The sequence below is a fragment of the Sardina pilchardus genome, chromosome 17 (assembly GCF_963854185.1).
Source record: "Sardina pilchardus chromosome 17, fSarPil1.1, whole genome shotgun sequence".
NCBI classification, from domain to species: domain Eukaryota; kingdom Metazoa; phylum Chordata; class Actinopteri; order Clupeiformes; family Clupeidae; genus Sardina; species Sardina pilchardus.
The window spans coordinates 18,255,388-18,270,022 of record NC_085010.1 but is presented as its reverse complement, the minus strand read 5'-3'; the positions used below and the strand labels follow the sequence as shown (position 1 = coordinate 18,270,022).

Here is a 14,635-nt window from a genome sequence, read left to right as displayed (position 1 = left end):
ACTGGCATACACAAATGTCACAACTGCAATTGACGTTATCTCATGTCAGGATAAGGATCATTTTATTGCCTGTTATGCTTATAAGTGGAACATTTTGTTGAGATCCCTAATTATTGCTGAATTGTTTTATTGCCCTTTCAACAATATAATGAAGCCTTATCTTAATTTGACCAGGGTCATACTTCGGTCGCGAGGTAACACGTCGGGTAAATAGTGGAACAGTCATCCCTATTCCAGCAACAGACTGACCTTGTCAGCTATAACTACTGATAATCAGGTGGTTTTCCTCAGACTAAAAGGCATTGGTTTCACCATGGTGTACACTTCAGTTTATAGATGCCTTTATACCTGACTCTCTTACAATCCAAATTAGTTCTTCAATAATCTGCCTTTGCTCTTAATTAATGTAGTCCTATGTTATGTAATCCTCATAGTGTGTGGTACTGTAGTTGCAATTCCAGTTGTGTTACCCTGTGTCTGTTGTTGACGCCATATCTAAGAAAAGTTCAAATTAAGGGCCAAACGCACACAATTCGAATGAAAAACAAAAAAACATAATTGTCCTTCTACTTATTCAATCTTGTTGGATGAATACTTCAGAAATTTATTTTCAGGCTTTGGTTGTGTTGAGTCAATGGTTTCAATACCTCTCTGATAGAACACAGGGTGTAGACATGGCAGGATTAACCTCAGAGGCATTTACACTAAAACACATGGGCTCTGATAAAGTCAACTCAATGTGTCAAATAAGATTAACTTTTCATCAGAAACTTCTGAAAGTGAGTTGAAGTGTCTTACAAAAGACAGTTCAAGTTCCAAAAAGCAATTTTATTGTCAGTGAATGCAAAAATCTTAGTAAGGTGAACAATTTCGATTTGTCGTTTTTATAGTGTGGAGGCTCTTATGCTTGTCCAAACACCAGTCAGTAAAAAATCACTATACGCCTGTGTGGTATTGACTTACTGTAGGTGGGCATGAAGGCATGAAGGGACAATAAGGGTGTCGTTAACAAGGGTGGGCGTTCTGCATGCAGCATACAGTAGGCTGTGGAGTCATCGTCCGAAGGGGATCATTCTGTGGAATGGAGCAGGGCATGTGATGTGAAGGGTCATATCAACTCCTGCCAGCCAGCCTGTTCATCTGCTGCTGGAAGAAGAATTAATGCTTACTAATATGCTTAATTCCATGTGTATTTGACTGTGTGCAGAAATACAAAAATATGAAACTGCTTCCTAATATCAATTTCAATTTAATTTCACTTATAGAGCGCCAAAACATTTCACATGTCTCATGGCACTTTACCGAGAGCCCATGAGTAACAGGAGCAAGGAAAAACTCTCTAGAATTGGAAATACATATAGGAAGAAACCTCGTCACCTGATGAATCAAAACCTTTCTCATGTTACTAGATCAAAACAGTCTGATCTTAGTGCTTATTTGTTGCCGGAATAGGACCCAAATTGAGGAAGTTTCTCGTTACAAATATCTAATTGCTTGGCTATGACAAACTATAATTTAGAACACACATCCTTGAAGTCACAAGGTGAAAAGGTTGGAGGATTATACAGGATTGGGGCATGGTTCTCTCTATAAACAGAATGACCCTTGTTCAATCAATTACAATATCAGTCCTAAGCTGGTGTTATTCTGTATAAAGGCAGTGCCTTCCACACTGAAATTACTAGACGAAGTCTACCACAGTGCTCTTCACTTTATTACTGGGAATGATTTTAGAACTCATCATTGTAAACTTTACGGGAATGTGGGATGGTCATCTCTCTACGATAGGTGGGAAAGACTCTGCCTACTTTTTGTTTATATAACATTAGAAGTTACCTTTCTACTATTTCTCTTCTAAGAATTAAATCCATTATTGTATATTCGATCACAGGGATTAATTTCTCCTGAACCTCCTCAGATCAAATCTGAGTTTGGAAAATGTGCTTTTGATTTTTTTTCACAAAATAAATGAACAAATTACAAGAGGTATTAAAATTAGACCAGTTTGTGTCAGTAGATAAATTTAAGATGCATGTGTCAGACAATATGGCTGTTTTGCAGTGTTCTTGCTTTAATGGATAAAGACGGTTTACAATTATTTTATTTTATTTGCATTTAAATTTCAAATTACATGTTTTTTTTTATTATTATTGCTGCGGTTTGTTATTTGATTGTTGTTGTATGATTGTGAACTCAGGGCATTGCGGTAAAATAGCTTCAGTCAATCTCCCCATAATAAACAATGGTTGATGATGATGATGATGATGATGATGATGAGTTTGATACCAGTCACTTGACATCTGGGCCAACATGGTCACATCTTATCATATTCAGGAGAAATTGTGAGACTCAGAATTCACAGAAGTACTGTGGATTATCTGAGGAACAGCAGACACATTATCTGACTAGATATCACTCTGGCAGGTACACGTATATGGGTTCTGGTGACGGTGTGCTGAGTGTAAGTGTGTGTGTGTGTGTGTGTGTGAGAGAGAGGGGGGGGGGGGGTTGGGGGGGGTGGGTCATGTAGGCCTATATATAGTTGTGATCTTGCCTTGACACTACAGTACTTGTAAACATATAAACTTTTCACCCCATGCCTTATCGCTGTTTATGGCTTCTGAGCGTGAACCCTGTGTTGTTGAGTTGAATGCTTATCATAGGCTACACCAGTCACCAGCAATACAACTACAAAGAATGTTACTACTTCATTGCCTCTGGTATCTTACTACTGAATAAAGGTTTCAACCGTGACAGCTGAAAACATGATCTTAAAGGAGAACTTAAGTCTTCACACAGCTGGATGATGCTCTAGAAAATGCACTGAAGTACTGTAAATGCAGGATCTGTCCTCTTGCTTTCAAGTCTTGATAATTAAACTTAGCAATGCTGACGATTTATTAAGCCTGTTAGTTAAATTATAGCCTACATGATGAAAACGAACAGGTCCATGTCTGGATACTGGCATTATGATTTAGGATTTGGGATTTTGTATTAAGCTTGACGCTCATGTTGTAAATCACAAGATAATGTAATTTAAGATGTGAATGTGAGATAAAGAAAAGTTTCAATGAGAAGTTTTCCCAATCCTCTGTAGATCTTGATTATGTGGTGTAATGTAACTTTATCATGAAGCTGATTACGACCGCTGGCAATCTTAAAGAAGGTCTGTAAGCCTCTCTCGCAAAACAAGAGACACCCCCCCCCCCCCCTTCTTCAGATAATATTTTGATCAGTACCACACAGTGCCACAAGAGGAGGCCCTGTACAAAAAAAACTATTCTGTATTGCTCTAAAGACATAGCAGAGCAACACTAGGTTTTGTAGTAAAGGGGTAGCTCTAAATAGGCTAGTACAGTACGTGCAGGCAATCCGTCGATTGATGGAAACCGTTGGCTAGCCTGTGTGACCAATGACATATGTCTGTGTCTATACAATAGCTTGACGTGTGTTTGAGAGATAATATACAGGTTTATGCAGCCTAGTCCTATAGGCCTATTACTATTACATATTGCATTTGTCGAATTGTATTGCAATACCTTAAAATACCTCCAATACACCAATTGGCTACCGTGAATTTATTGTAAACAATTGCATGTTTTGTAAACTTATATTATGTTGTCCAAACCGCTAGGCGTCTACGCTTGTCACATAATTAGCCAGGAGAGACGACGAGGATGTAGTGACGTCACGGACAGAGGGACGGGAACAAGTTAGTGGTACCTCACCTTATGGCAGGCTGAGAGATGGCGTCCGAATCCCTATGAATAAGCAAAAAAAGAAGAGGAAGAAAGGATGCTGGGTGGTTCGTCTGGTGGGGATCGGCCTACGTTTACAGTGATACGCCATTTGTTTTAGAGATGATTGTAATTATTTAGCCTGTGTGTAGCTTTCATGACGCTGTAAAGATTCGTTTGATTTTAGAAACTCTCGCGTTCAGTCTACATAGCGGTGTTGATTTGTTGTCGGCCACAGCTGTTTTCTGCCTCCGCCTCCCTGGCCAGCCAACGCAGGGACGGCGGGAGACGGAAGAGGGCAGAGCGAGAGAGACGGGCGATGGCTGCGGGGGGAGGATGCGGAGAATCGGTGGACCAGTACCGGGCCGAGGTGGAGCGCCTCACCCGAGAGCTTGCGGAAGCAAACCGTGAGAAGATCCGTGCGGCAGAATGCGGACTCGTGGTCTTGGAGGAAAACCAGACTCTGAAACAGCAATACTCGGACCTGGAAGCCGAACAGGAGACCCTGAGACAGGAGTTGGAGCAATTGCAAGAGGTAGCCTAATGCGGTTTCTCCCCAGCCCAGAATATGCTGAAAGATTCTGATTTCATGTTGGCTAATGCCGTTGAAACGCATGACATCTTTGCAGCTGAATCTGTAATGTGTACATCCCTGAGATTGGGATACAGCGCGCAACGAGGAACTCCTTTTTAGGCTATAGTGACAGGTAGCCTAACAGATTGGGTTGGGTCAAGGAAGTTTTCTACCACAGGCGGCTTAGTAGGCTATCGGCCCAGTGTTTTTATTTGATGTAGGCTACAATCATTTTTGTACATCTGATTCCCATTAGATAGACATCAAATCTAACATCGAACCATAGTGGGATGCTAGGCATACAACTGTCAGGTGCGCCGCTGAAATGCGCATTGTGGTGCAGCGGATGTAACTAATAGCCCACTAGTGCTGGGTGGACATGTCATGTGTCCGTGTATTAAGATGTGTTGACACCCCAGCAGGTCCTATATGCTGAAGACTGTTTCTTTCCTTATGAATAAAGTGTAACATCCCAGTAGCCCTGAAGAAAACTATTTTTTAACTCCTTTTAACTTTTCACTGTTATGAAAGTCACTTTGTTGTGTGGAAGCACAAAAGAGAAAGATAAAATGACTTCAGAAATAGACCTCGTTGTGTGGCATGCTCTAGTGATAAGCTTTCATTGTTTCCAGCTATTGTAGTGGGATGACAGCTCAAAACTCACAGCCTCGCCACTCTATAGGGAATTGTCAACATCCTGTTGTGGTTGATGGTGCCTTTGTGTGTAAGCGTGACACTGTGTGTTTTGGGGATAGGAAAGATACACATCCAGTTTGCACTCCTTTCTGTGCTTTACTTCACGGTGAGAACTTGATCTTTCACACACATTTTATTACATTTTCGTGACCAACCAGCAATGGTTACATTTTTATAATAAATGGATAGACTTTATGGCCCGAAGTTACAGTTCGTGATTTGTCCACTGGGCAGGCCATTCAAACAACTTCTGATTCTCTTCCATTCTGATCTTCCTTTAAAATCTTTAGAGCCTGCCCCACCCCACCCCACCCCATACGTGATGCCCTTGCCTTCACCCAGATGCCTGCATGGCGTTTTGACTTTGTTTATAATAATGACCCGCTGTATGTATTCACTGAGTTATTTCCATATTCTTCTGCTCTGGACTGGAGGAACCCCTGCGGATGCTGGGGTGCGGAGTGTGCAGTATTTCGAAGGATATGATAGGGTGGCAAAAATGGAAGCTTAAAAAACACAGGGGTGTATCTCAGTTGGCCTACATCCAGTATCAGTATCCATTTTTAGTCTTGATGTCATGTGATGTGTACCCACTCACAGAAATGGTGATAGTAATCCAGACAAGGCAGTTTGAGTTGCCATGTATACTATAACAGTTTACTGAAGTCGGCCTAACACTTGCACTCAACAGAGTTAGCTTTTTTAAACAGGTGTTTACCGTGTTTACAATATGTGCAACAGAACGATGTATTTCATTTAAATTGGGTTAAATGCAGAGAACGAATTTCCCTCACGGGATCAAAAAAGGATATATACTATGTAAACTTATTTTCATTGTGTTGCATAGGAAAAGGAGCATACAGTACTTCAGAATGCTGCTCCGGCAGGTAAAGAACAGTGGTGTCAGGCCTCTTTGTGTTGATATGCTTTATTACTTCAGCCATTGGAGCGCTCCCCACTCACGTCCCTTGTCCTTACAGAAGGTCCTCAGCCAGGGCCTCTCCGACTCCTACAGCAATCACAACTCTTCATTTCATCTGGAGGAACTGTATTGATCCTGCTGCTCACGGATCCATAGATTGACAATGGGCCGCTCAGAGTATGGCTCTCAGACGCAACAGTGCTGTGTGTTTGTCAACGTGGCCTTTTAGTCCAGTAGTAATAGGGTCAAACCCGGAACAAATTAGTAACAAGCTGAATTTTTCAGGATATGTTCAGAATACCTTTAGGAATAACATACTAAAAGTCCCCGTGAATCCCCCTTGTGCTCTCTGAGATATTCAAGATGGCGTCCAAAATGGCCGTAATTTGGAGATTTTTCTGTATTTCAGGCTTAAAACCTAATACGAAGGCAATTAAAAGGTCAAAATATATGTTTTATAGGGCAAGTAAGTCAATTTCATCATTAGTTTATTGAATGGAGACATTTCATAATAATACAGTTACCTCCATAAGTATTGGAACACATGCTAAAGTTGACTGTATAAAATCGTCTTTTGGAAATTGATCTTAATGCCTTAAATGGAAAAAATGAGGAAATATCCAACCTTTAAGGGCATCAATTTTGTTTGTGAATAAGTATATATCATAATGTTTTTTTTATTTCAGTTAGCCTATTAGGTGGTTTCATTCTCATTGAGCTCAATGCAATTCAAACCAGCTAATAGGCTAACTGAAATAAAACCATGCTAATCTCTTGGTATGGTGAAGGGTATGTGATGATGTGGGGTTATTTTAATTCCAAAGGCCAAGGGTTCTTTATCAGGGTGCATAGTGTCCTGGATGGATCCATTTATTTAAAATAAATAAATGAATAAAAAATCGTCCTGCCTCTATGGGAATTTTAACACATAGGGTTAACATAGGCGTTCCAATACTTATAACCCCTGTATTTTAAGGAAAACATTTATTTATTTACGATACATTATTCATTCAGAAAGATATTTCCTAATTTTTTCATTTAAGGCATCAAGATCAATTTTCAAAAGATGATTTTATATAGTCAACTTAGCATGTGTTCCAATACTTATGGTCGGAGGGGACTGTACATCACTTCAGTCATCATCCTCATCATCAGAAACTGGTCTTGATTCTTCAGTCTCTTCATCATCTAGTAAAGATGACAGAGTTGGCCTTCCTTTGCATCCAACTTGCACATAATCCGTGCATAATGCATGACTCCGTCGCTGTCGCTGAATGACTGATGTCAAAAATCTAATATCTATAGGCTGTGACCGTGTCAATTTATATGTGAACTCCTACTGAGCTCAGGACTTCACAAGTTCACATTTAAGAATGTTCACAGTACTGTAAATGCGTGTAGGTTTCCAAGAAGAAATTACAATTAAGGATTGAAATGACAAAAAAAGTCATTATTTGCATAATGAATACCTCTCGTATACTGTATGTTTATGAAATGGCTTTATTACTTGATGTTTAGGACATTATGTACAAGTATAATATTATATGCTATATGAGGTCAGCATTATATATAATATTATGTGCTATTATATTACAAAGGTTATAGAGGAAAAATTGCTGTCTGATTGTTTGTCTAACTGTGCGTTCACCAAGAGCTACCAAAGTTGCAAGATCGCTTTTGTAGCTGTAAAATGCAGCTGCTACATAATAATTATGAAGTTGCTCATGACATGAGAGATTTTAACCTTCAATTTCAATTCTCTTAACTAAATTTTTGTTAGAAAATGTAAGATAATCTGCTATTTTATATAGCTTATAATAATAATAATAATAATAATATATAAAATTGTATTGTATCGTGACCTTAATATCGTGTAGCCTATCGTATCGTGGATTGAGTGTATCATTACATCCCTACTTTGAACTTTTTTTAGTCGCTCTAGTCGCCCAAATTTTGCCGCTGGTCACTTTTCTTGCTTTAGTCGCTCATCTCCATTCAAAGTCAATTGCTTGCGGTGATTTCGCAGCTTTGGTCACTCTTGGTGTCAAGGCACGGTTACATTATGTTCCATCTCACAATCATGTCGACTATCAAATTTGTATGTACATTTTGTGTCATTGTCACATTAATGATCTTGTAATCTTGGTTAACTTTAATTTTATCAGTGTGTCAATGGTGAATTTGGATTCCTTGTATGAGAAAACATATTTCATGGTTCCATCCAGGACACTATGCACCCTGATAAAGTCCCCTTGGCCTTTGGAATTAAAATAACCCCACATCATCACATACCCTTCACCATACCAAGAGATTAGCATGGTTTTACTTCAGTTAGCCTATTAGCTGGTTTGAATTGCATTGAGCTCAATGAGAATGAAACCAGCTAATAGCTTAACTGAAATAAAACCATTATGTTACTTATTCACAAACAAAATTGATGTCCTTAAAGGTTGGATATTTCCTCATTTTTTCTATTTAAGGCATTAAGATCAATTTCCAAAAGACGATTTTATACAGTCAACTTTAGCATATGTGTTCCAATACTTATGGAGGTAACTGTATTATTATGAAATGTCTCCATTCAATAAACTAATGATGAACTTGACTTATTTACCCTAAAAATCATATATTTTGACCTATTAATTGCATTTGTATTAGGTTTTAAGCCTGAGATGCGGAAAAATCTCCAAATAGCGGCCATTTTAGACGCCATCTTGAATATCTCAGAGAGCACAAGGGGGATTCACGGGGACTTTTAGTATGTTATTCCTAAAGGTATTCTGAACATATCCTGAAAAATTCAGCTTGTTACTAATTTGTTCCGGGTTTGACTCTATTTTGAGCTAATGCTCTTGGACTATTTAGTATGTACAGTATCTTTAATCCACACACTGCTGTATAGACTGAGTGGGACAGGAAAGCTCAGTTTTGAGTCTTGATTTGAGTAGAGCGCACTGATTTATAAGCTCCTCTGATGTAGCAGAGTACATCCATCTACTTTAGTATAGCCGTGCAGCAGTACAGGTTGTCTTCAAAGGCGCACTGAAGTGGTGTAGATTAGGAAGATGAAGGCAAGACACCAAGACGTTATTCTGGTCTTGAATAGCGATGTGTGCTAAAATAATGGCAGTACAACACTTGGATGCTTTGTAGCTACGGTATGTCAGTTGATGCTTATAAGACAGACCGTCTGTGTTTCCAGTCAACTGATGGTGGTCTGTGTCTGAATGTCACTAAATGCTAATAACTAACCTTTGTTGGTTATTAGCTAATCACTGTGTAAATGTCATTGGAACCCCATGCCTATTTAGATATTTAATTAGGATGAGAAAAGCACGCTCTCATAAATTATTTCCAGATCAGTTTTGAGCACCATTCATTTGTATCATTCTCTGAAAGGTGAAGCAAGCTTTTTTTTTGCATTCTTTCTCACAAATCTCTACTGGGTTTTTTTTATTTCTTATTTATTTAACAGTGGCGATAGCTTGCCGTAATCTTGTCAGGTTTTTTTTTTCTGATGTGTTTTCCTAGACAGACTATTTCATTTTGGCGCACTGAAATCTAATACAGGCGGCGTGGCGGTGGCGTGGGGCAGGCTCTGGGAATGCTATTTTTAAAGTGGCACTGGAGAAGAAAAGGAGGAGCTGATGCCGTGTCTCTCTCCCTGTCTCTCATCCAGTGCGCGCTCTGTTAGTATGGCAACAGATGAGGCCCTTTTGGTCCAGCCTGTTCGAGAACAAGACTGGCTTTCCCAGGCCGGTCATCAACGCCAGACATGTTTTTCAGCTCATCCCTCTCGCTCCCTTAGAGATGAACCTGGTGGGCTAGACGAGCAGCATCTGACAGGCCAGAGAAAAAAAGGGCTTTAATAGTCACGGAAGAGAATAAGTTAGCTAAGGAATGGAAAGAGACAAACAACTCGGACACTGAAAATTCATTACTCACATTTATATAGTAGTAGTCATCAGTTATTTTGTGTGGTTTACTCACCATAGAGTCCATTCCCTTTCAGTGTCTTCACTGTCACTCTAACCAACCCAAGGGTGTCTTGCGTACAACTGGGAGATTTTACTGGCAGTTGGAAATACAATAAAAATGAGCTTTATTGTCCACATGTTGGCAGGTTTTCCTTCTATCAAAGAATAGTTATTGAAATTACTTCCTATAAATTAATATGCATTATTGTTAAATTCAGTAGAACATTACTGTCTTGTAATTCACATGTATTTAGAGCCATAAAGAGGAATGCAGTTCTAGAATGACAGTATACCCATACTGTTTCATTTAGCGTTTTGCTCTGTGTGATTGACAGGTGTTTCACATGCAGTGTGGTGCATGTAGGCGGTGTGAAGAAGTAGCAATTTGTCCCAGCTGGTCTCTGCTTGAATCCCCTATGACAGACAGAAGTGTCTATTGGCATCATACTTAGGGTTGTAGCATGGAGCCTTGGAAGGAGTCTCTCTCTCTCTCTCTCTCTCTCTCTCTCCCCCTCCCTCTCTTTCTGGCTCTCTGTGAGTACACGTCTGTGTGTGTATGTGTGTATATGTGTGTGTGTGTGTGTGTGTGCGACTGTGCACTTGGCAGAGAAGAGCGCCTCATTGCGTAAAAGGATGACAGTTTCTGGAAGGGGCGCTAGCTTATTGCATTTGCCAGCGCGCTTATTTTCGTCATTCTAATCGGAAGGACAAGAACGTGCGACTTGTCCTGGGATATTGGATCCCACTAACACAATTTGCAAGCCAGTTAGTCCCATATTATCCGTGTTCCTAATTATTCCTATATTATCCTTAATTGATAAGGTCTTGTTATGACATGACTGTTCAGAACTAAGTGCCCTGTAATAGCCTAAGTCATCAGTGACTGCCTGAAGATTAATAGATGACTTCTCCATATGGTGGAGCTGTTTACATCCATTATAAGACCCCAGCCCATGGAGTGAAGTCTGTTCTGTTTGTTTGGAAGGAAGTGCATGGAAGGCTACTCTGCCGTTGATATCTTCATAACCTTTAAAGCCAGCTGCTAATATGATCCGGCATAATGAGCTTATGGGGGCGCCTGGATCAGTGCTGCCCGTAAGTCCTGAATCATTCATCGGAGACCGGGGGGGGAGGGCGTGCGAGGGTGGGGGATAAACTGACTGACTGACGGACGGAGAGCGGGGAAGGTGGGTTGCACTCTCTCTCTCGCGCACGCGTGTGTACGCGCGCGCACTTCAGAGGCTGAGAGCGATAATGAAAAATGCAGAGGCGACGCAGTCGTTCGTGCCGCCTCCTCTCTAAAAGCATCGACCGTGCCCTGCCTCCCCCCCCAGCCCCTCTCCTCTGCTCTGCCCCTTCTCTGACAGACTGGGTGGGGGATGGGGGATGGGGAGGGGGGAGGGAGGCAGGCGTGCGGTGTCACAGCACCCACCTCTAGGGACCAGACTCCAGAGGCAGGTGGTTGTGGGTGTGTTTTGATAAGAGATGGAGGGGGAGGAGGGTTGGGGGCAGTGGGTGCTGTTAACACGATTATTATTTTCTCATTGAGGCGGAGTGCGGTGGAATGTCTGAGCTCGGCTGAGTGGCTGGAGGACGATGATGAAGCAGTCTGATGGAGGTGTGTGTGTGTGCGTGCGTGTGTGTGTGTGTGTGTGTGTGTTTGTGCGCGCGTGTGTGTGTGTGTGTGTGTTCGTTGTTCTCTGCAGGCCGCATACAAAACAAGCCACCTCATCAGTCTCCAAGGCTATTTCTGAGATGGTAGGCACACACAGGAGCAAGTCCTACTGTATGTGTGCGTGTCTGTGTCTTTAAAAATAAAAACACTTCCCCGCACGGAAAAAAAGGGCTTCCAGAGCCCTCGGTAGCTCTGCGTGCAGTGGGAGAATGCCTCGCCTGCTCGGGCATCTTATGAATTATGGATCCCCAGCCGAGTCACATGCTCACAGGCGCTTTAGGGGCGTCTGGAAAAGCCGCTGCTCGTCAAGGTGCATAACCTACATAACAAGGAGACGATCATTGAATAATTGACTAGCTGGTGATGTCTTGCCTCTTCCTTTCGTGAGGGCAATCGTTCCCCAAAATATTTGGGTAAAAGCACCCCTGTGTGGACAGACAGCATTGCTTTGTCTACTGTGCTCTGCTTTTACATGGGTGTAAATCTTTCAATAGGAGCAGCATACAGTAGATTGAAATCTCTCAAGATGGTTGTAAACTCACAATGGCTATTTTCCTCAATCCCGTAGTGCATAGAACAAGAAATCCATTGCTGTGTGTGAAGCATATGTGTCACTTTTATATGTGTGTGAAACATGACGAGAAATAGGAGCACAAACATGAGGAGCTCATCAGAGAATGAGAGAGTGGATGTAACAGCAGAAGAGAATACCGAAGTGGAGACCAGTTCGGGAGGACCGGGCAGATTTATTTGTCCTTCTCCGTCCCGTAGTGTGCATCTCTCGGTCTGATCCCCATGTAATTAAGTGGCAGTGGAGACCGGAGGACCGAGGCCCAGCTGAACATGTGTGTGTGTGGGGGGTCAGTAATCTGTGCTTTTGGCCTCAGGATGAAAGCTGCCTGCAGCTCTCTCAGGCCTCCTCTCAGGCCTCCCTCCAGTGGACATCACTGCTTGTTCTTCAGCTCAGGAGAATGCGTTTCATTTATATTTAGTCTTCCTTGTGGCAACAGACAAACAGAATACCGCCCCCACTCACACACATGCTCACACACTCGTACACACATGTACTCATCCATCAACACAAATGGCCATACGCACACACACACACACACACACACACACAAAAGAAGTAATTTAGGGGGAAAGGCGCAATTCTCTGAGGAACAGAGAAGAAAATGAAGTGGTGATGTGAGTGCTTTTGTGTGTGTGTGTGTGTGTGTGTGTGTGTGTGTGTATGTGTGTGATTGAATTAATGTGCATCTGCGTGTGTGTGTTTGGGGGGGGGGGGTGGTTGTAATGTTTTTATGATGGCGTTCTGTTTATTTTTCCTTTTGTATATTTGCACAAAGCACAAGCAAGTGTTTTACTTGCAATCAGAGTGCAATGCACAGTTCATCAGCCCTGTGTGGTTAGGCATGATATTGGTTCTGATTATGACTTGATTCTGAAGTGGTTGCAGCGGGAGCGGTGGGAATCCCTGCAGGCTTCTCCTCCCTTCTATCCCAGGAAGCCCAGCTCGCTCACAGCCCCCCGATCCCAGCTCACTACGGAGCCCCGCGTAAGCCCAGCTCAGCCCTCTGTTCTAACCGTGGATTTGTGGAAACAGCCCAAGGTAATGTTTAAGAGAGAGAGAGACAGAGAGAGAGAAGAGAGAGAGAAGAGAGAGCGAGAAGAAGAGAGACAAAGAAAACGAGAGAGAGAGAGATAGAGATAGAGAGAGATGTGCAGTACCATTGCAGAGGGCTTCATGTGTTTTTTTTTTTGCTGCAGTGAAGATTAGACATGAAAGTGCAGTGGGGCTCCCACGCCTCCCAGGCCCGGTATTGATCAGCGTCTCTTTTCGCATCTCAGCTTACAGGGAGGTGGTGCAGAGCGAAGAGCGCCCCACTCAAAAGAGAGCAGCTCGCACGGCACACGGCCTGCAGCTATGGAGCAGCAGTCTGGCCCCCATAGTCACGGCGGAAAGCACGGAGCCAGAGTCAGGCGCAGACTTCAAAAGATGGCGGCATGAGATAGAATTAGATATTTTATATATAGTTCATATATAGTTTCTCAGCATCTGTGCTTGAATTTCAACTAGTTAATGTATAGGTATGACTGATGGTTAGTATGGCAAAGGATATCTCACTGAATTTAAACCCCCAGAATTTGTGCTGAAAACCTAAATGTCATACTTAAACTACTACAAATGTTGGTCCCTACCATGGCCAAAAGCCCCGTCATGCAGAGACAGGAAAAAAGACATTTGTTGTTTGTTGTTTATTTATTTAAAAGAGAGAGTCTACATAATGAATATGCTCAGTCATGTAAATTAAGCTTATTTATTTAATAAGCTATGTGAATGTAAGAGAAATGTGAGAAACACGGATTTCAATGTTGGACTTCCTGCTTTCAATGATGTAAAAATCATCATTTTACATCATTGAAAGCAGGATGGGTTTCATTGAAATCCGTATTTCTCCCATCTCAAGGCAAACTGAGGGAATGATGCACAACCATTCAAAAACATGACTGTTTTTTTTTAAAGATACAAAGCTTAATGCTAATCGGTGAAGTGTCCCTTTAAGCACAAACAACCAGTGCAGCCAGTAACATGCTGTATCTGTATATGACAAATGGAAACATGGCTCTGCCTATTGTCTCGTGAGGAGTACTGCATGATACAGATTTGGCAGTGGAGCCTCTAGCGTGCGCTGGAGTATTGCGCCTGTAGTGTCTCAGACAGCAGGCTTTACTCAGACAGTGATGACACCCTCCCTCCCCATCTCAGCTAGTGCAGACCATTGGATCCCCCCTCAGGGAATGTGTGAAGGGATCAGTGTGTGTGTGTGTGTGTGTGTGTGTGTGTGTGTGAGAGAGAGAGAGAGAGAGAATATCGTAAGGGAGGGAGGGGACAGATGGGAGGAGCGGAAGTCTGTGGTGACATCACCCTTCTGTTTTAGTTTTATTGCTTCTGTTTGTTGTTGTTCAAGGCAGACTGCCGTAGTTTGACTCATTTGAGCATGTCTGTGTATACTTCACACTTAGCGAGTGTCCACTGCTTTTGTATGTGAA

At 42.0% G+C, this 14,635-nt stretch overlaps 1 protein-coding gene across 1 annotated transcript in view; it reads left to right on the top strand.

Annotated features, from left to right (window-relative positions):
• Positions 1 to 3,792: 3,792 nt before the first annotated feature.
• Positions 3,793 to 14,635, top strand: part of LOC134062006 (protein bicaudal D homolog 1-like) — a 31,851-nt gene continuing 21,008 nt past the window's right edge. The window contains exon 1 of the mRNA XM_062517879.1: positions 3,793 to 4,272. Coding sequence (XP_062373863.1) covers positions 4,057 to 4,272 — 216 coding nt within the window. The 5' untranslated portion in view covers positions 3,793 to 4,056. The remainder of the gene's footprint in view (positions 4,273 to 14,635) is intronic.